General features: G+C 39.7%; 1 protein-coding gene across 17 annotated transcripts in view; it reads left to right on the forward strand.

The window, feature by feature from the left end:
• Lrch3 (leucine rich repeats and calponin homology domain containing 3) overlaps positions 1–23,239 on the forward strand; it is a 113,431-nt gene that overhangs the window by 16,585 nt on the left and 73,607 nt on the right. For all 17 annotated transcript variants that reach the window (XM_052740346.1, XM_052740355.1, XM_052740351.1 and 14 more), the window contains exons 2-3: positions 21,272–21,416; positions 22,777–22,903. In XM_052740346.1, coding sequence (XP_052596306.1) covers positions 21,272–21,416; positions 22,777–22,903 — 272 coding nt within the window. The remainder of the gene's footprint in view (positions 1–21,271; positions 21,417–22,776; positions 22,904–23,239) is intronic.

Consider the following 23,239-nt stretch of genomic DNA (forward strand, 5'->3'; position numbering starts at 1 on the left):
ATTTATTTTTGTGTGTGTTTGGTCTGTGCATCTGAGTGCAGGTGCCCCTGGGGGCTTGAAGCCTGTGGTCCCTCTGGAGCTGGAGTTACAGGTGGTTGTAAGCCACTTGACGTGGTTGCTGGGAACTGACCTCAGGCCCTCTACAAGAGCAGCGAGCACTCTTAGCCTCTGAGGCATCTCTCTGGCCTCTACTTTCTTCTGTACCCTCCATGCTGCTGTTGGCCCATCCATTGGGTGTGCTGGTTTCAGTTGCTTTCTCTCTCAGTTATAGTGTCCATTTGCTCGTGTTCTGATCTTATTTCTTTGTGACAATTGCCATTTCTTTGATGAGGCTTTCTGTTTTTCCTGTGTTCCAAGGGAGCTTACGATTGCTGACTGAAGCATTTTCACAGTGGTCTAACAGCTACCCCACCCACTGTGTTTTCTTTCCCTGTCGCTGTGACTTGGTGTTTCTGGGGTGCGAACTGCGTGACTGGCACTCCAGGTCTGGAATGTGTGCACAGGACAAAGCAGCACAAGCGAGCAACACAGCCCAGGGAACTCGCCGCCGCAGCCCTGAGGCCTTTCCGCCTTTCCGCCTTTAGTCTTCTCTGTCTGGTTTGTGGATGACAGCATCTCAGTATTTAGTGTATTACGCAGAAGGAGTAAGGAAATATCTGTCCTGTCATCCAGAAGCAAAAGTCATTAACATTTAAAACGACATAAATTTACAGCTCTGATAATTGAAAACAAATTTAAAAAATCATTTACAAGTTGTAGACATGTGATATGATTTGAGTGAAATGCTTTAGAAAATGTTGTTTTTTAACTTTCCTGGGTTAATATTCATAAACAAAATTTTTTATCTGCTTTCTATCTCAAAATTTTCATAGGAATGGCCTGCCTAGTGGTTGAAAACAAAAATGAAATATGTAAGCATGAAGTATCTCTACAGAGAAAGTTTCAAAAGTGTGACAGTCATCAGTCATCAGGTTGTCTTCATTCAACAAGGGCGACTTTGTGTTCCTTCTGTCTGATACTGAGCTGCGGGAGCAGAATGAGCAGTGCTGGGGCTGTTATGTGGCTTATTACTGTGATCCGACACTCTGAGTACTTGACCTTCCTTCCACGTGGATTTGGTTTTTAGTTGATTGAACATTGAACTGTGTATTTTAGAAGTTTTTTGTAGTTTGTATTTACTGCTTCTTCTTAGTTGCTCAGTGGTGGAAAGAATACCTCATGGAGATTGTCTTAATCGCAGGCTCTCTTGCATCCACAGTAGTGAATGTCCACATAGAAAGTAATGATACGGTACGTGGCTGTTGTATAATGGGCTTTATTTGGTAAGGATGATGTCACTGTGTGGGATGGCCTGAGCACTTAGTAAAGAACACAAGACTTTTGAGTGCAGCATTTCTTACTAAATACCATTCTGCTGAAACATTGTGTTTGGACTGGAATGAACCTAGATTTTTCTGGCTTGCTTACTGAGATTTAGAGAAGTAAATCTTACTATCATAATTCTATAACTGGATTGAATAAAACACTAAAATATATTTTCCCTTGGTGAAGAGAAATGGGATTGGGAAGGGAAAAAGTGTCGGTTTCTGTTAATCTGTTAATTTATTGCTGAAGCATAAGATAATGATTATTAGAAAAAGACTGTAATTTTAAAGATTTTTAATGTCTTTGTTACTAAAAAGAGACAGATTACATTTCTACTTTGATTCTGACACATTTGATATTTTTTATTATTGTGGTAAAATATGCATAGCTGGCTTTATTATCATAATATAAAATTATTATTGTTGTTATTAGTTTTAAGTGTACAATTGTTAGACATGTTGTCACCTCTGTGTCCATCCCCAGAATTTTCATCGTCCTAAACCGATGTAATTTATCCACCAAACAAATACTCTTCCCCCTCCTGCCCCAGCTTCCAGTAACCATTCTGCCAAATGTCTCTCTGACTGTGACCGTGACTGTTCAGGAACCTGTGTGGACAGAACCCTGCAATATCTGTCCTTTGTTGTCTGGCATGTTTCACTTAGTTTTGCGTGACGTTTTTAAGGTTCATCTATGATGTACCATGAATCAGAATTACATTCCTTTCAAGGTCCAGGCCAGCCAGTGCTATGTAGCAAGACCTAGTCTTTAAAAAAAAAAGGCTGAAAAATATTCTGTTGCATACATGCAGCACATTTTGTTTTCTCATTCATCCGCTCAGACATTTGGGTTGTTTATCCTTTTTGACTATTGTGAATAATGTTGGTGTGACTATCTGTGTACAAGGTTGTCATGACTTAAGAGCTCAGAGTTCAGTGTTACTGTGTGAGAGAGTGGGTCCCCATAGTTAAGTATCACTGGAACCTAGGACTCAAACTCTGGAGAGGGTTAGCCCCTATGAATGAGAAGAGAGGAGATGAGTACACTGTGAGCTGAGCACACATCCCAGTAGCTGGCTGGCTGGAGACGTCTGTGCTAAGAGCAGTACACACTGCCCAAGTGAGAGGGTTAGAATGTGTCCCTTGATTCCTTTCTTTTGTGCTTTAAGCAGCTTGCTTGTAGAGAATAGCTAGAGGTCTGAACTCTGTGTACAGCTGAGTGATGAGTTCAAGCTGATCTTGTGGGCATAGAGAACCTGTTTGCATTGAAAGTACTTGGATTGACTGGCTCAAGTGAATTTAATTTGCCACATAAGTAGTTCCTTTTATTGGATGTTACCATATCAATGTTCTGATATTTTTCATGAGGATAACTAGAAGAATGAGATAAAAGAGAGTAATTGGATCTGATAGGAGGATATAGTGATCTCTAGCCCTTCAATATGAAAAGAGACACTAGTCTAAAAAAAAAAGAAAAAAGAATGTTGCTTCAAGCAACTTAGGAAGGGCCAAAAATGGTGATTGCATCAAAGGGCAAAATTGAAAAAAGAAAGAAAACAGACAAAATTCCAGAGTTCTCTGAGAATAAATAACTTGTTAAGTTAAATGTTAGAAAAACTACTTATATGTGTGATTTTTTTCCTTTACAAGATTTAAATTAGAACCTAGTGTTTTAAAAGTTTTTTATTCTTTGCTATCTTATTTGAAGTAAGCAGTATTATATATGTGTACCTTATAATCTTCATAGTCTCAAACAGAAGTGGAAAAGTTAAAAAACTGTCGAGAGAGAAACTGCCATGCCAGCTGGGGCTGGGAAGGTGAGTTGGAAAGTGCCTGCTGCTTGTCTAGCCGCTTTCTGTTGCTGTAAACCATCCTGACATTGCAGCTGAAGGAAGGAAGGCTTGTTTTGGCTCACAGTTCTAGGGTACAGTCCGTCAAGACAGACGTCATGGTGACAGGGGTCAGCTGCTCAAAGTCCGGAAGAAGACAGCTATGAATGCTCCTTTTCATACATTCCAGGCCACCTTCTTTTGGGGAGATCTTCGAACCTCAGTTAACCTGTGGTTAATCCCTCACAGGCTTGCCCAGAGGCTTGTCTCGAGGTGACTCTAGATTCTGTTGATGATCAGTATTAGCCGTCACATCTGACCCGTGCTTGAGGACTTGTGTTCAGTCCTTAGAATGTATGTACAAAGCTGAACGTGGTGGTTCAGGCTGTGATCTCATCAAGTGCTGGGGAAGCTAAGACAGCAAGATCCCTGGGAGAAAACCTATCTCAAAAAATAAGGTTGGAGGCTAGAGAGACGGCTCAATAGTTCAGAGTGCTTGCTGGTCTTGGAAAGGACCTGCGTTCTTTGGTCTCAAGGCTTGTCCTCAGAAAGTAACTCCTAGTTCCAAAAATCGTAAATAGTTAAAAGTAGGAAAAAAAAAAGTAAGACATAGCTCTCTACGGTAGTACAGGTCTGTATGTTGTGGGGTATTCACCAGAGAAGAGTGCTCTGACATGGGTTTAAGCCAATAGGATCCCAGTGTAGCACTGAGCCTTTCTCAGGGTGAACTTCAAGCACAAAAAGCATGTTCTGAGTTGACATACTTCAGTTAACAAGGACAGTCAGCCAGAAACAAAAGTACAGAAGCTAAAACACAAAGTTAGTACATTTTGAGACTTTCCCAGAACTATATAGACTTTGACGGACTAGGTCTTTGTTTTTAGATTGGCAGGTGGTGCTGTCTACATGCTGAGTTTTACAGCCTGAATAGCACTTCCGTCATGGAGTCAGTTGTGCTAAGGTCTGGAGCCTGTTAAAAGGTAGTTTTAGAAATGAGTAGCAGGAGGGTCGATAGCTCAAGGTTGTCCTCTGCTACATAGCTTGTGCTGAGTGGGAAAGAAAAGCTAGTGTACTTCTTGTGAGGTAGCCACTGATAAAGTGTCCATGTTCCTTCAAGCACCTGTAAACAAAAAGACTTGATCAGCAGTATTCAAAAGTTTAAAAACAAAATTAACCTTGAACTTTGGAGACCCAGCCTTTGTCACAATCTTCTTTCTTCTTAAACATTTAAAGCCACACTTTAGTTTATGTATAGCAGTACAGTTTAAAATAGCACTGTAGCCAGATATGGTGGCACATGCATTTAGTTCCAGCACTCTTTAAGTTCAAAGCCAGCCCAGTTTACATAATAAGTTCCAGGCCAGCCACGGCTATCATACCATGTCTCCAAAACAAACAAACAAGCAAATAAACAAACAAAACACTATAATAGAATGGTTTTATATGGTTCTAAACAGAAGAAAACCCCTCCCCCAGGAGTGGGGGGGACAGTGATTATAATCAAAATTCATGTATTACTAGTATGAAATTCTTCGAGAATTATTAAGATATTATATCTAAAAACCCTTCCCTCGAAAGAAATTTTTTAAAAATCATTTTCCTAAGTGGATCCATGGGACAAGTGTATTCTATTGCACAGTAGAATTAAAAAAGAAAGCCTAGCTTTTATTCATTATTTCAAAGGAATAGCACATGTTAGAGTCTTTGGAATGCAAAAGTGGTTCTTGCTACTTTAGTACTCAGAAAGATGAACTCATATCTGCCATGAAACAACTGAGTTGAAAGTGGAAAATTAGTAGTTTCATATCCTTTTTCATGAGTCATGTGTCCTTTTGCCTGCATTCCATCCTTTCTCATCACCTAGTATAACCTTCTCTTAGTTACACTCACATTTATACCTGTTTACATATATACATTATAGGCAAGGTTGCATATACGAGAGACATGCAGTGTTTTCTTTCTGGGTTTGAGTCACCTCACTTAATATTATACTCCCAGTCCCTTCTGTTTCCTGAAGATTTCATGGTATCATTTTTCTAAACAGCTGAGTAACATTCCATTTTTATATGTGTCACGTTTGCTTTATCCCTCATCTGTTGATGGATATGTAGGCTACTTCCATTCTTTGCTGTTGTGAATAGAGCATCAATAAACATGGGTGTGAAAATATCTTTGTGGTAGGATATAGGGTTCTTTGGGTATATGCCAGGGGTGATATGGCTGATCATATGGTGGTTCTATTTATAATTTCAAATATTTCTTAAACGGGTTTCACAACATGTATTTCTGGCCCCTTTAAATTGTACCCAATCCCTCTGGCACAGTGCTGCAGCTTATGTGCCCCTCAGATGGTTTGGCCAGACAGCCTTTGGTAGCACCTCTGCATTCCAACTTCCACTAGCTGGTTCTAAAGCCAAAGCCAGATATTGGAGGTTTTGATATACCAGAGCTCTGCTTCCAAGAGTATCAATTTCTGGTTTGCTTTTCTATTACTGCTTAATAATAGGCTTCAAAACTTAGTGGCAGCCGGGCAGTGGTGGCACACACCTTTAATCCCAGCACTCAGGAGGCAGAGGCAGGTGGATCTCTGTGAGTTCAAGGCCAGCCTGGTCTGCAGAGTGAGATCCAGGACAGGCACCAAAACTGCACAGAGAAGCCCTGTCTCAAAAAGCAAAAACAAACCTTAGTGGCATAAAGCAGCAGTAACTCAGGTAATTCTGCAGCTTCCTTTGAGTCAGCTTCACTCCTTCCTTAGTGACATAAAGAAACAGTCAGTCAGTTAGTTCTGCAGCCTCCTTGGGCCAGTAGCTTCAACCCCTCCTGTCCACCCAAGTGGGCCTTGCTATCGTATATTCTGTTACACAGGGTAAGAAAATAGCTGATTCCAGAATCAGAGTAGGGAAGTTTTGAGATAATCCTGGAACTCTTTGTGTCAGAATGTTAGCAACTGTTTAAAAAAAAAAAAGGATGTATCAGAAAGATGCAGGAACTAACTTGAAGAGGAGTTCCAGGAGTCAGATGTGGGACAGTATGAGCACCAAAATAAACAAGGCTTACAAATTAGGTTATATAGACAAGTAAAATGAAAAGTTATACAACCATGAAGATGATAGGCTAATAGATTGCTCAGGTATTTAAATAGGAAATGGGATACCAAAAATTAAAAATATTTTAGCCAGGCATGTTGGCTCACACCTGTAACCCCAGCACTAGGGAGGCAGAGTGATCTCTGAGTTCAGGGCCAGTCAGGGATACAAAGTAAGATCTTGTCTCAGAATTAAACCAAACAATTTGTACTTCAAAAGGGATGTTAAGGTCCAAAGTCGTATTGGCAAATATTCCTAAAGAACTTTTTTATGGTTATAAACCTTTTCAACTTTTATTTATTATTTCATCTTTTGGTTTATTTTTTCACTTGTTAATACATATGTACATATGTTCATTCCGTTATATATTTTTATTTTTCAGCTGACACATACTTATGGGATACCATGTGACATCTTAATATGTGTATGTATTGTATAATGTTTAACTTAGGAGTAAACTTATTACCTTAAGCAACTTTATGGTAAAAAAAAAAGTCAAGTTCCTTCTTTCTGTCTTTTTGAGCTGCCCTGTACATTACTGTTGTGTGTAGTCATCCTAATCTGCAGTAGCACTTCAAACATCATCTTCCTATCCAGCTTGTACCTATTGAGCACCTCTCTCCACCCCTCTGTCCCCCGCCACTCTTTAGCCTCTGGTAACCATCATTCACTCTCAATTTCTATGAGAGCAACTGCTCTATCTCAGCTATGGGTGAGATCATGTGGTACTTAGCTTTGTATGTGACTTCACTTAACATAGTGATCTCTAATTATCTCCATATTGTTGATGAGTGATAGGATTGCATCTTCTTTATAGCTGAATAGTACTGTGATTGTATATGTACCATATGTTTTTATACATTAACTGGTAGACATGTAGGTTGTTTTTTTTTGTGTGTGTGTGTGAATACTGCTGCAATAAACTTGGAAATACAGAGTTAGATTTGATATATTTATCTTGATGCTTGTTTAGAAATAAATGACTCTCTCTCTCCCCCCCCTTCCCCCCCCCCCTTTTCCCCCTTACAAAGTCTTGGTTCAAAGGATCTTCCTACTTCAGCCTCCTGAGAAAATCATGTTTTCAATCTAGATTATATAGTATGTCTTCAGACAACGAAATTCAAGGCAAAGTTGTATCTTGGCCCCTTCAGTTTTTCAGTTAACTGTGTTGTAGCCTCATATAGATGGTGCTCTAAAGAGGAAAGATAGACTGGCTTTTTTTTTAGTTCACAATTTAAAAAAAATTAAATTATTATTTATTTTTATGTGTATTGGTGTTTCATGTGTATATGTATATGTGCATGTATGTCTGTACCATGTTCAAACAGTACCTTTGGAAGCCAGGAGAGGGTGTCAGGTAGCTCAGATTGGGGTTATAGACAGTTGTGAGCTGCCATGAAGGTATTGGGAATTGAATCCAGGGCCCTTGGTAGAACATCCAGAGCTCTTAACTGCTGAGCCATCTCTGCAGCCCTTTACAATTTTGTTTTATACATTCACTGGTTTTTATTGAACACCGGGTAAGTTCTTTCTGACAAGTACAATCTCTTCCCTCAAAACACACTCATTATTCACTGTATGACATGATGACTGCTGCAAATAATAATGTATGTTTCAAAATAACTAGCAAGGTAAACTTCAGATAGGTAAGCAAGACAATGCACATGATAGTGAGCTGGACAGCCATTTTAGGATACACTGTATCAAAACACATTGTACCCCATAAATGTATACAGTTGTAATCTGCCAATGAAAAATAATATACTTATAAAACTTGCTGTGTGAATCTGAAATGACCATTTTTAGACTCTTGAAGATTTTTTAAAACTATTGTTTAGGGTTTTTTCCTTTAATATATTTAAAAACAAAATGAATACTTTTGAAATGAGTTTAAGGGGCTCAGTCCTAGGAGAGGGTAAATTCTTCTAGCATTCATTAATAGCCTCTAGTTTTTTGTTTATGGGTGGGACCCCATGAAATTTCCCCTTTCCATGTTAACTTGTTTATTGATACCATTGTTCTGATCTTGTTTATGCACCCATTTCTAGGAGAGAGTGTTTCACAGCAGACTTCCTGGTGTTCTGGCTGTTATACCTTTCTTTCCCCTCTTCAGAGATGTTCCCTGGACCATAGATGCAGGAGCTGTGATATAGATCTATCTATTGGGGCAGGCTCACCATGGTTTGTTGATCTCTGCCTTGTCTAGTTGTGGTTTCTGTGATGGTCTCCTTCGCTGGAGCGAGAGGCTTCTTTGATGAGGTGGTACCTACACTAATCTGTGAGTATAAGGATAGGTTTAGAATGTAGTAAGGAATTATATTGGTCTGGCAACGTGGCAGTAGTAGACTCTTTTCTATGACCTCACTAGCCCTGTGAAGCTGGCTAGGTTTCCAGTGTTAGGCATGATTGCCTTTCTGTTGAGTAGGTCTTGTGTCCAATTAGACAGCTGTTGGTTGCTACCAGTATGTCCCCACAAGAACCGTAGCCAGCAAAAACCCCAGAACCAGACATTAGAAACCTCCTTTTGAATGGTTGGTCAGGGGAGTCCAAGTGACTTCCAAAATAATATAGATCATCAATATAGCCCTTGGTGGCCTGCCTCTCAGGGGTTGAGGGTAAGCCTCTATTGCTGAAGGTACTGCACACTGAGATTTCAGATCTAACCTGAAAGCTTTTTTCCCTGTGGTCTAGCATCCATGGTTCCAGAAAATACTATGCAAACTGCCGAGAGAGAGGGAAGCACTCAAACAGTCCTATCTAGCTGCAATACCTGTGAATCAGGACAGTTACCAGCATGGCAAGATATGCGTAAAGGTGCAATAAGTGCCACTCACATGTCAGTGGAAATATTTCTTTAAAAAATGGTTTTAGATTGTAATTACATTATTCCTCCTTTCCCTTTCCTCCCCCCAGACCCTCCTATGTATGCTCCTCATGCTTCTATCGAATTCATGGCCTCTTCTCTTTAATGTTACATACATAGAGGGTTTGTGTGTGTGTGTGTGTGTGTGTGTGTGTGTGTGTGTGTGTGTGTGTGTGTGTGTTTCTAATTGCATAAATACAACCCGTCTGTGTGTTACTTGTGGGTATATTTTCAGGTGCTGGATAACCAGTTGGTGTGTTCTTCCTTAGGGAAGACTATTTCTCCTGTTCTCAGCTTTCTTTAGTTGCTTCTAGTTCTTTTTGTAGGATTAAGGACTCTTGCGCTTTCTCTCATCCACGTTAGCATGTGCATCGGTATTGTTCATGTTCAGGTCATGTTTAGGCAGCCATGTTGTTAAGACTTTATGGGTGTAGCGTCTGCCATTTCTAGGAGACAGTTTCACAGTAAACTTCCTGTTCCTCTGGCTCTTGGAATCTTTCTATCCTCCACAGCTATCCCTGGGCCTTAGGTACAGGAGCTGTCTTGCAGATGGATCCGTTAAGACTGGGCTCCACAACTCTGCATTTTGATCAGTTGTGATATTTCTGTAATGATCTTTTGTCTGTCACAAAAAGAAGTTTCTTGTTGAAGGATGAGGACCACACCTATCCAGCTAGACCCTGGAGAGGAATCAAAATATTTCATTTAATTAGTTGAAACTTTCGTGGTTTCCCATGCCAAAAATGTTCTTATATTTGTATCAGGCCTAAATATGCCTTTTCTGCCTTGCTCAACTGAATAAAATATACAAAGGCTGTGCCAAAGATTGGTGTAGTTGTTGGCTTACATCACTGTCATTAGACAAAAATGGCATTTGGAAGACCAAGGCCACATTCAGGATGTGATACATAGAAGTAACTTAATAGCTTAATTGCAAAGTTGTTTATGATCCAGACTGTGACTTTTGTAGTCCTTGGCAGTCTCAATTGGGCTTCAGTCTGGAAAACAGCAGATGACTGGTTATATTGACAGGGAGAAGGGACCCTCAGAGGCCTGTGTCATATAATAGTATTGTGTATATGTGTGGAGTCAAGGGGCTTGCTCTAGCAACACAGTGATACAGTAGCCTCTCTTTTAGTGAACTATACTGAAGGATAGGGAAACTATGTGAAACATTTTAATGTAGATCTTTAAATAAATATTTAAAGCTTTTTTTCCTTTTGTAAAAGCAAAAATCGTGCATAGATTATTAGTTCTTTGGGGTGGCCAGTGATCATAACAAGTTTTGATAATCTATGATTTGGGGAAAACTTGATATTTGTTCATTTTTTTTTGATATGTCAAACTTGGAAAACTGACTTATGTTTTCATTTGTGTATTTTATTCTATATGAAAAAAATTCTCCATGAATCATTTGGTTTGACTCAGAATAGGCATAAGAAACAATGATAGAGGAGATAAAGAGAAGTTAATGGAGTCAATATACATTTGGACCAAGAAAGTGACATTTGCTGATTAGGTTTGGGAGAGATTAGGATTAGGTTTGGGGGAGAGAAGGCTGTCCAGAATGGTTTCAGAATTCCAACTAAAGCAACTCCATACGTAAAGGCATCATTCGCTGAGACAAGAACTACTGGGAATACAACACGTTAGCAAATATGTGCTGTGGATATCGCTCAATATAAATAAAGCACTGATTGGCCAGTGATCAGGCAGGAAGTATAGGCGGGATAAGGAGAGAGGAGAGTTGAGGAAGGAGGAAGGAAAGGGAGACCGGCTGGAGCCACCGCTAAGACAAGGAAGATGTAAAGTACCGGTAAGCCACGAGCCACGTGGCAAAATAAAGATTAATAGAAATGGGCTGAATATAAGAGTGAGAGCTAGACAATGATAGGCCTGAGCTAATGGCCAAGCAGTTTAAATAATGTAAGAGTCTGTGTGTTTGTTTTATAAGTGGGCTCTGGGACTGGCGGGACTTGGTGGTGGGAGCTGGAGAAAAATTCTCCAGCTACAAATATGTAATGTCTTAGCGGTGCTTCTGTGTAAATAAAATTAGTCCTTAGTAGTTAAGAAATAGGTATCTTTTGTGCCTATAATCCCTATATTCAGGAATCTGAGGCCGGAGGAGTTCCAGGCCAGCCTGAGCAACACTGTCCCAAAAGCTAGAAATAAAACAATGTAAAAACTAGGAAATCCTTTTCCCTTGTGGTGAAATAGGCAGTTTTCAAGCATTCAACTTGACATACAGAGTCAGACCATTTTCTATAAATGAAAGTTTCCTGTAGCAGTTAAAATTTATTATCTATCTTTATTTCCTTAATTTGAATCTTAATAAAATTAGAAGTATTAGCTTAGGATCTAGATGTACTAACATTTTGAACATAACTGAAATCCTAATAGTAAAAAATAAGAAAGCATAGACAATTCAAAGAACAATGAAGTTGCACCTGCCAACTATTGTGGGTAATGTTGTTAAATGTAAACCATGTTTTTCAGTTAAAAACCCTGTCAGATAAGGAGTATGGTGCACACCTGTAATCTCAGAATTTGGGAGTGAAGGATCAGGAGTTCAAGGCCAGCCTTGGTTATATAGTGAATTCAAGGCCAGCCTGGGCTATATGACACTGTGTCTCAGAAAGAAAGAGAGACAGAGAGAGAAAGGAAGGAGGGAGGGAGACCAGATAGCAGCAATAGTAAAAGAAAGTAATATGCCTCTCTCTTCCAGCAGCTGACTGAAAAAAACTGATAAAAATGATGGCAAGTATTGAATGAATGTTACCAAACAAGTAAATGTGACCTACAAACTTACCTGGAACATTATATAGCCAGTGCAGAAGGCTTTTCAGACTCATGAAATATTTACATAACTTGCCATTTGCTGAATCGTAAGGAAATCTCAACAAATATCATAGGATTAAAATCAGATATATTTTTTGATTTTTCGAGACAGGGTTTCTCTGTGTAACAGTCCTGGTTGTCCTGGAACTCGCTTTGTAGACCAGGCTGGCCTCAGACTCACAGAGATTCACCTGCCTCTGCCTCCCAAGTGCTGGGAATAAAGGTGTGCGCCACTACCACCCGGCTAATCAGATATATTCTTAAAAAAATCAGGTATAGTCTATTATAATTAGAAATTATTAACAAAATATAGCTAGAATGACCTTATATGTTTGGCAATTAAGTAATAAGTCAAATAATAGTGGTAATTATATCAGCATCTTAAAAAAATCCAAATAAAGCTTATAATATATTATTAAAGGCTTATGAAATTAAAAACAACAGTAATGGAGAGAATTTATAACTTTTTCTTTCTTTTTGGTTTTTTTCAAGACAGGGTTTCTTTGTGTAGCCTTGGCTGTCTGAGTTTGCTCTGTAGATCAGGGTGTGCTTGAACTCACAGAGGTCTGCCTGCCTCTGCCTCCCTAGTACACACCACCATCACTTGGCTTATTTTCTTTTCTTCTCTTTCTTTTTCTTAAAGATAGGGTCACACTATGTAGCTCTGGCTGGCTTGCTGGCCTAGAACTTACTATATACTATAAATTCACAGATCTACCTGCCTATGCCTCCTGAGTGATTATAGCTTGTTTTTGTTTGTTTGTTTGTTTGTTTTTGTTGTTGTTGTTGTTTGAAACAGGGTTTCTCTGTGTAACAGTCTTGGCTGTTGTGGAACTCATTTTGTAGACCAGGCTGCCCTTGAACTCACAGAGATCTGCCTGCCTCTGCCTCTCGAGTGCTGGGATTTAAGGCGTGTGCCACCACCACCTGGCTTGTTCTTTTTTTTTTTTTAAGGCAGGTGTCTTACTGTAAAGCCATGTAACTTACCCTGCCTCCACCTGAGATAAAAGGCATGCACCACTATCTCTATTAAATTTGTAGCTTTAAGTGCATTTATTTGAAAAGGAATAAGTAAAATTTAGTGGGCTAAGAATCTCAATGAATTGAAAGCAAAACAGCACGACCCCTTCTGATAGGAGATGATAAAGAACAGAAACGAACAAAATGGAAATCACATATATGATGAACAGGCTAACTAAGCAATAGCTAATGGTGGGGTGGGGATGTGGCTAAGTGACAGAGTGCTTGTCTAGCGTAGACAAGACTCTAGGTCCAACCCCTGGCACTGAAGAAAGTCAGAAAATGCTATGGTGTTGTAAACTTCTGATACACTTGTCAAGAAGGTATAAATAACCAAAGCAAAAGAGTATAGCAGGGAAGTCACTACAGATACTGTAAAAGTCTGTAAACATAGGATAGCATGAATAACTGAATGCCAATAAAATTTAAAATGCTAATAAAAATAGCAGACAGCCAGGCAAGCATGATGATAAAAATGCCTGTGGTCCCAGTGAGGCTGGAGAGAGAGGATTCAGTCAGCCTGGCTGCATAACAAGGTCTCATTCTAAGTGAACGTAGAAGCAGAAAACAAAGCAAAAATAACAAACTCCTAGAAAAGAATTTAAAACTGGTTCACGAAAATATAAGGCCTAAATGATCTTAAAATATTAAAGAAATCCAACCAGTAGAGTAATTCTTCAAGGAAGACTCTTAAGCTTGGATGGCTTGCTTTGCCAGCAAATTCTAACAAGCTTTAAAAATAACAATAATCTTGATGCCCCTTGCTCATAGAATCCCTCTTCTCTCTCTTCAACTGGACTTCTGGAGCTCGGCCTGGTGCTTGGCTGTGGATCTCTGTATCTGTTTCTATCAGTTACTGGATGAAGGCGTTAGCCTCTCTGAAGCTGGGTTGTAGTCTGGTTATCCTTTGCTTTACATCTAGTATCCATTTATGAGTGAGTACATACCATGTTTATTCTTCTGAGTCTGGGTTACCTCACTCAGGATGATATTTTTAGTTCCATCCATTTGCCTGCAAATTTCATGATGGCATTGTTTTTTATTGCTGAGTAGTACTCCATTGTGTATATGTACCACATTTTCTTTATCCATTCTTCAGTTGAGGGGCATCTATGTTGTTTCCGGGTTCTGGCTATTACAAATAAGGCTGCTATGAACATAGTTGAGCATGTGTCCTTGTGGTATGAGCATTCCTCATGATGGGGAAACTTACAGATACAACAGAACCAAGCTAGTGGGAACTCAATGAACTTTAGACCGACAGTCATGGAGCCTACATGGGAGTGGACTAGGCCCTCTGCATAAGCGAGACAGTTGTGTAGCTTGGTCTGTTTAAGGGACCCCTGACAGTGGGAATAGGATCTATCCCTAGTGCATGACTGGCTTTTGGGAGCCCATTACATATGGTGGGACACCTTGCACAGCCTTGATGCAGCAGGAGGGGCTTGAACCTGCCTCAACTGAATGTACCACGTTTTGCTGACTCCTCATGGGAGGCTTTACCTTTTCGGAGGAAGGGATGCAGGGTGGGCTGAGGGGAAAGGCTGTGCGGGAACGGGAAGAGGGATGAGAGGGGGATCTGTGGTTAGTGTGTAAAGTGAATAAAAAATTTCTAAATAAAATAATAACAATAATAATTTGAAATCTACATAACCCTTTTCAGTCAGTAGAAAAAGAGGGAATGCCACCAAACCAAACTGATGAGAATAGTACAGTTTTGTCACACCCTGACGGTTAGAGAAGTTATAGTCCCAGTTCATTCATGATGACATACGTAACAAACTTGAAGGGCACATTAACAGTCTCGTGTAAAGGCTGTGCCGCAGAGGTAGTATCCCAGAGACTGGTTCATGCATTGGTTATTTCCTCACTGCTGCAGTGCTGACTAAAACGACTTGAAGAAGGCTGCTCTGGGCTCCCAGTTCCTGGGTGTGGCCAGTCATGAGCAGTCGTGACAGCAGGTGCTTAAGGCAGCTGGTCGCATAGCACCCAGAACTGGGAAGCAGAGAAAGATAAATGGTGGTGCTGGGCTCCTTTTCACTTGTTTATTCCATCTGAGACCCCACCCATCAGTGGTTCACCCCCACTCAGAGTGGGCCTTCTCTTTTTGTTAAACTTTTCTGGAAAGACCCTCATAGCATACCCAGATGTGTGCTTTGGTGGTTCTAAATCCAACCAAGTTGACAGTGAATATTAACCAGCACGTTATACTTCAAGGTTATAAAATTTCTTAAATATTAGAAAATTAGTTTCCTTCTACAGTAATAGAATGAAGGATTTATGAGGGTAAGAATTCTACACAAAAAGAATAAAATAAGGGCAGAGTAAAAAGTAAAAATTCCTCTCTTAAGTCTCCTCCTACTCCTGGGAGTTCCTTCTCATATTTTCTTAATGAATCTACTTTTACAAAAAAAAAACTAATAAGGAAAATTCCTTATTAATGTGATAAAATATAAAAATCAGCCGGGCGGTGGTGGCATGCGCCTTTAATCCCAGCACTCGGGAGGCAGAGGCAGGCGGATCTCTGTGAGTTCGAGGCCAGCCTGGGCTACCAAGTGAGTTCCAGGAAAGGCGCAAAGCTACACAGAGAAACCCTGTCTCGAAAAACCAAAAAAAATAAAAATAAAAAATAAAAAATAAATCATATGATCATCTCAATGGAGGAAGAAAAATTGTTAATAAGTTTAACACCCATTACTGATAAAAAAAAAAAAAAGGCTTAGCAAACTAAGAGGGTTTTCTTAATTTCATACAGAGTCAACAAGGAAAATGGTTAAAATTAGAAACAAAAAAGATACTTTTATTCAGCACTATGCTTGATGTTCTCATAAACAGGGTGAGGAAATGGCATAAACAAATGAGAAGCACAGAGGAAGAAACAAAGGTTTCAGTGTTCACAGAGCCACGAAAATAGTCTGAAAGGATCTGCAGACAAGTTATTTGAACTAAAAGTTTACCAAAGCTGTCAGATACAAAATTAACATGTGACAATTATTTTACTTCTATATGTGAGTAACAAGCAGTTAGAAGTATGTCATTCATGAAATAAGAGGATCTGGGAACATACCAGAATTTCTGTAAAATCTCAGAAAAATTATGAGGCTTTTCTAAGAAGTGTGAAAGCTTTTCATTGCTGGGGAAATGAGCTGTGCTTTCAGATTGAAAGGCTCAGTGTTCTTCCCACATTGTTGGGATTGGTGTGATCCTGGTAAACTCTCAAAAAAGTGCTCTTGTTTTAGATTTAACAAGTTCATTTTAAAATACAAAGAGAAATGGGAAGGACCTAGAAGCCGAGATAGCAGCTTGAGAAGGATCCAGGAAGCAGGTGCAGTGGGACACAGGGATATACCTCAGCCCGCCAGGGAGGCAGAGGCAGGAGTGCGTGGACATTGGTCCTTGCCTTCCACCTTGTTTAATGTAGAACCTCTGTTCTTTTCCCCTTCTTATGCAGACCCACATGCTTTCAGAGTCCCTGGACCTCACTTCCTTTTTCCCTGTAGGAACGTGGGATCATAGCTGCTCACTTTCTGCATCCAGCTCTCGTGCATTCTGGGAATTTGCACTCAGGTTCTCATGCTCAGATGACAAGCACTTTACCTACTAAGCCATGCCTCCCTCTCTGAGATTTTAAAAAGTTCAGGATTAAACAAGTGTGGTATGCACCTATAATCCCAGCACTTCGAGAGACTGAGACAGCATGCTGCATTTAAGGCCAGCCTTCATCGAAAAGCAAGACTAGTCTCTAACTAAATGTTTAGGTCTGTAAGCTCTGTGCTTCATTTTAACTTGTTGCCTGAAGTTTATTGCATCAAACTTAAATATTGAAGCATGCCTTTTATTTTATTTACTTTTGTACATGGGTGTTTTGTATGCATGTATGTCTGTGTACCATGTGCGTGCCTGGTGCCCTCGGAGGCCAGAAGAGAGAATCAGATCCCCTGGGACTGGAGTTACAGATAGTTGTGAGGCACCATGTGGGTGCTAGGAATTGAACTCAAGTCTTCGGAAGAATAGTCAGTGCCTTTAACTGCTGAACCATCTCTCCAGCCCCATTTTGAAGTATTTTATTATTGACATTATTAATTCCTTTTATTCCTCCAACTTTTAAAATTGAATAAATGGTAGTTGATAAAATAATTATTGTTGTACTTTGTGTTTTTGTTTTTTGAGACAGGGTTTCTCTATGTGGTTTTGGTGCCTGTCCTGGATCTCGCTCTGTAGACCAGGCTGGCCTCGAACTTTGTATTAAAGAAATTTACAATGTGATTATATGCAAAGTATTTATCCTTAAATACATCAAATGATAAATAATTTTATATTGTAATTCTTCAGGAAGAAGAGAGGCTCTATTTACTCTCTTCAAAATCATTTCTATGTGAAATTTGCTTTTATAAAATAGCATTTTACATTCACAAACACTTTGGCTTTCCTAATGCACACAGTGTCAGGAAGCACTTAGGCAAGATGATGTTCTTTCTTAAATTACTATCCTGGTAGTCAAGCAGGAGACTTCCTTAGGGAGTGTGTGACTGGTACAATGGCCCTGAGAAACAAGAAGGAGAGGTCTTCGGACAGTGATCACAACCTTTTAGCTCTCAGAGCTGCCTGTGTGTAGAAGGAATGTCTCCAGCACCTTTCCCATTGCTTCTGCTCTTCCGGTGTGAACCGCCTCAGTGTGTCCTTGCAGTGTGACTTGAGCGTTGAGGATGAGGAGACTCAGTAGTGAAAAGGAAAAGTAGTCTGCTTAGCCATCTACTTACTGCTCAACTACCTACATCAGAGCAGCCAAAGAGGAGGTGAATACGGAAAGTGTAGAAGTAGAACCAACGGCTGGGAAAGGCAAGTCTAACAGACAGAACAGTCAAGTTGTCTCGATTCTCACGAGAACAGAAGAGCACGCTTCTAATTATAAAAGAATTTGTAAATGAGACGAAAGCATGCCTTATACAGAGGACTTTTATAAGTCCTCAAAGGTGTGACTTAGAAGACTTAGCACACAGATGAGCAAGTGGAGGAGGAATACACAGCTGAAGACAGAGTAGAGGGAAAGTTGGAAGAAGGATTGAAAGAGCTGGAGGGCAGCAAGATGGCCTGGTGACTGAGTGCCCCTGTGCCAAGCCTCACACCTGAGTTAAGATCCTAGAACCTACCTGGTAGGAGAGAACCAACTCTAGCCAGGCATCTCTGACCTTCACATGTGGGCACGGCATGCGTGCACACACACACACACACACACACACACACATAATTAAAAATAAAAATAAAAATAACTTGGACTTCAGACCAGTAGGGTGGTCACTAGGCCAAACAAGATGCTTACAAAAGAAAAGTAATCGGGCATTTTGGATGAGAAAGTAGTAAAGTCACATTTGAAATTACTGAGAAAAGCAGTGTGCCTGTACCTACGCAGAAGGTCGTCTTCTGACTATGGTTCAAACAGGATATTTGCAGATATACAGGGAGCTAGAGGATGATCATCTAAGCCCTCCATTGAGAAGATCTCTCCGTCAAGAGTTCTCACCAGGAATTCCCAGCAGAGACTTAAGTGTTGTGTCCTTTTTCCTAGACCAAACAAGAGAAACCACCAGTGTCAGGCACGCAGACCTGAGGCGTGCTTAGTTGACTCTGGATAGATATTGTAGGGTGGTGAGGTGGCAACACAGTCCTTTGTTCTCTGCATTCTTGCTTGTACCTACCTCTTAGACTCAGTTCTTGGGTTTTTTGGTTTGTCTTTTACTTTAGTGAGAGACATAATAGTGATTGCCTTTCCCCCTTGCCTTCCTCCCTCCCCTCTTACTTCCTTTTTTAGAAATAATAAAATTTATTAGTGGAGAGGGTAGGGGAGTGGGTCATTGTGTCAGAGTCAGAGAGCAAGCATGCATGTGCATGCCATGGTACACTTGGAGAGGCCAGTGGATGAGTTTCAGGAGCTGTTTCTTTCCTTCCACTGTGGGTTCCAGGGATAGAACTCAGAGTGTCAAGTTTGTGGGCAAGTGCTTTTACCCACTGAGCCATCTCATCAGGCCCCTTACCTCCTGTTTTGTCGTTATTATTTTAAGATAGGCTCTCTGCATGCAGCCCAAGCTGGCCTCCAACTCGAAACCTTTCTGTCTCAGGCACTGGGTGCTGGGATTACAGACTTATGCCATCCTGTCCAGCTGTTCTGGTCCTTTTATCAAGATAGCCGTTGATGGCCCGTGAGGTGGCTTCAGGTCAGAGGTCTTTGATGCCCATCCTGACAACCTGAGTTCAATCCCTAGGACCCTCATGGTAGGGGGAGAGAGAGCCGATGCCTACAAGTTTTCTTTTGGTCTTCACATGAGCTGTGGCAGGCACGCTCATGCTCTGGCACATGCCCACATCAGAAAAGTTAATTTTAAAAATTGATAGCCACTTATGCCCTATTCTGTATCCATTAATTCATTGGGAGTTGTTAAATAGTGATATCCTGTTTTTGTACATTTCCCATCTTACGTACCTTTTTTCTTTTACACTCTCTTTAAAGACTTTATTTTATAACTATTCATTTTTTTCTTAAGCCTATGCACATTGTCAAACACACTGTAACCTGTTTTGAGGTTTGTCTGTAACTAGGGTGCTTTCATTTCATCATCTGACTCTGGTTAGAATATCTGGGTTACTCAGTGATGTAGATGTAATTCTGAACTGTCTTATTAAATAAGAAACACAGAGCTAAATGCAGAGTTAAAAGCCCAGAGATCGAGCAGCAGCCAAGAAGGGGTAAGACCACCTTCTTACCCCTCGCTGTCACTGTCGTTCTTTCCCTGAGAAAAGAGACCTACTTCCTGTGTGTCGATATTTTTATTGACTTTCTGTTCTGCCTTCTCATTGGTTGTAAACCCAACCACATGACCTCCTCATCACTGCCTGTCTATGCAGACCTCCAGGTCTCTATGGTTGGTATTGAGATTAAAGGTATGTTTCTCCAAACTGGCTATGTCCTTGAACATACAGACTCTGCCTGCCATGTGATTCAGATTAAGGGCATGTGCTGCCACTGCCAGACTTCTGCTAAATGGCTTGTTCTTAACTCTGACCCCCAGGCAACTTTATTAACATACAAATAAAATCACATTTCAGCACAAATAAAATATCAGCATATAGTGATATCTTCATACAGGAAAGGCAAGACAAATGGTTGATTCTTATCAGTTCATAAGCTAATGAATTAGTTTTCTGTCTCTTTGAGGAATGTATCATTTTATACTTGTGATTGAATATGCATGATAGATTTCATTCATTGAAATTACTCTTTTGAAAAAAGTTTTTAAAAAATTTTAGGCTTGGCAGTGCTGGCATATACCTTTAATCCCAGCACTCGGGAGGCAGAGGCAGGTGGATCTCTGTGAGTTTGAGGCCAGTCTGGTCTACAAATCAAGATCCAGGACAGCTACACAGAGAAAAACCCTGTCTTGAAAAACCGTTTTCTCTTTTTTCTTTAATGTATATGCATGTGTGCATATGTGCCTGCCTGCCTACAGAGACCAGAAGAGGGCATTTGATCCCCTCAAGCTGGAGTTAGAGGCAGTTTTGATCTGGGTTCTGGGAACCCAATGCTGGTGGTCCTCGACAAAGGTGGCAAGCATTCTTAACTACTGAGCCATTTTTCTAGACCCTCAAGGACAGTTTTTATTGAGGTTCTGGTTGTGTCACTGGCAGCAAAGAAGGTTCCTGAGTTTATTTTAACAACGGACTTTGACTGGCTGAGGAGATGGCTTAGAGGATGAAAGGTACTCACTGCCCAGACCTGACAAGCTGATCTCTAAGTGGAAGGAGAGGTGGAAGGAGAGAACCTCCATGCATCTGGGCATAGTCTCTCTCTGTTTCTCTGTTCCTCTCTCTCTCTCTCTCTCTCTCCTCTCTCTCTCTCTCTCTCTCTCTCTCTCTCTCATACCTACTTGGGAAGGTGGATTTTTGGGGAGAGATCCATTTGTTTCTGATGATATTTGGAATTTAGTGATACAACTTTGATATAATGAGTGGCCAATGTCTTAGAATTCTATTACTTACAAAAAATAATGATTTTATTTTTAGTGTATGTGGAAAGTAAAAAGGAAACATTTCCCAGCAACAGTTTAAAAATGTATGTTTAATGGTTTACCCAGCAAGCTAATAAATATTTTAAAGTTTATCTTGAACCAGTTTCCACAATAAGAATTCTGGAGAATTCCAGTTATTATAAAGCATACTAATGAAGTTCATTAAAACAAGTTCCAAAGAATTGTTTTAAGCTTTTCTATTTTCTTTCAGACCTGTCACGAAATCGCCTCTCAGAAATTCCTGTGGAAGCATGTCACTTTGTTTCTCTGGAAAGTCTTAACCTATACCAGAATTGTATTCGTTATATCCCAGAGGCCGTTCTCAACTTACAAGCTCTGACGTTCTTGAATATTAGGTAAGAATAGTATTCCTTTAGAAAAAGTAGTTTATACGATCTTAAACTCCCTCCTCTCTGTCACTAAAATATTTAGTTATTTATGTTACCTGTTCACACCAGCAGTTTCTGACATGTTCTTAGGCTATAATAACGGTTTCTCCCATGTTTCTCTTGTTTCTCCCTTTATTTTTAGCTTTGCATAATTAACAGATCCTACTAGCCATTAGCTTAATAGGCTTGTAGACGTCTTGCAGCCATGATCCTCCAGTTGCATTTTCGAATTAGCGTCTAGTAAATATAGATCTGATGGACTGGGACGCAGCTCCGCTGGTAGAGTACTAACCTGGTATGCTCAGGGCTCTAGGTTCAGTCCCCAGCAAACACACACACAACATTGATGTTTTCATTGTGTGTGTGCATAATGTGGAGTGTTTGGGTATGGGTTATAATGCATGTACAGAGGCAAAGGACAACTTAGTGGAGTCATTTCTCTACTTCCACTTTTATGTGGGTTCTAGAGACTGAATTCAGGTTACCATGCTTGTAGGAAGTGCCTTTACCCACTGAGCTATCTTGTTGGACCTTGGAAATGTTTTTCTAGTGAATGTTTTGTTGCCCGGTTTATATACCTTAAAAGAAAATTCCATCCCTGAGGCTAGAGAGATGCCTTAGTAGTTAAAAGCATATCCTGCTCTTTTGGAGAACTTGAGTTCAGTTCCTAACAGCCTGGTCAGGCAGCTCACAACTGCCTGTACTTGCAGGTCCAAGGGAGTCTGATACCCTCTTCTGGCCTCTTCAGGTGCTGTACTCAATGTACATAAATCCCCTCTCTCTTACATACATATATGTTTTAAAAAAATTAAAAATAAAAGTAAAGCTGTAAAAAGTAGAATCCATCCCTTCAGATATTTAGTTCTAGCAGTTTTAAAAATCATTTTAAAAATAACACTACTAGAGAAATTTGTATGTAAATGTTAATTTTTTCTTTTCTTAATAAGCATGTGTAGGAGTAGAATTATTATTGAATTAAAAATTTTTTAAAGGTCCATGAACTGTGTTAATCGACAAAAAGATCTTGAAAGTTGGGAAAGACTTGGCCCTAAAAGAATTATTATGGGGTTAAATTTACATAGTAAACTTTTAATTTGTTTTTATACTAATGATAGATGTACTTTATTATTTTATGTTTCTGATTTTCATGTTTTTTTTTTTTAATGAACAAAAATTCCTGTTATCTGTTTAAATTTAGTCAACTGGGAACTGATTAAACTGACAGGAACTCAAATTTAGTAGCCTGTTTGTCCCTTGTAAGACTGACTTTTGTATCTAAAATGACAAAGATGGTGTCTGACTGCTCTTTCTCTCCTGACTCATTTAGCCGGAACCAACTGTCAACATTGCCAGTACACTTGTGTAACCTACCATTGAAAGTCTTAATTGCTAGTAATAACAAATTGGTCTCACTTCCTGAAGAAATTGGACATCTCAGACATTTGACGGAACTTGTAAGTTAACATTTTATTTTTTGATTGTCCAACATATCTGCAGTCTTCTATATGATAAAAATTGGATATTAAGATTGTTTTTAAAATAATTTTATAGCATTGGCTTGACATATAATTAAGAAAGACTCAATGTACAATTCTTAACATCTCCACACAAAATGTGGAAATGTCATTGGTTATATTCTGACCAGCATTGAATGATTTCTGTGTTACTAAAATTTTGAGACGTAAGTTAATAATGTAGTTGAGTTTTCAAATTGAAATTTTTATCATCAATGTTTTTATGATTTTTCTTAGCCTTTATCGGTGTATGGGCACTCCCAAAGTTAGTCTTTG

This window comes from Peromyscus californicus, unplaced genomic scaffold (genome assembly GCF_007827085.1).
Source record: "Peromyscus californicus insignis strain IS unplaced genomic scaffold, ASM782708v3 Scaffold_16__1_contigs__length_79575227, whole genome shotgun sequence".
In the NCBI taxonomy this organism is placed as follows: Eukaryota; Metazoa; Chordata; class Mammalia; order Rodentia; family Cricetidae; genus Peromyscus; species Peromyscus californicus.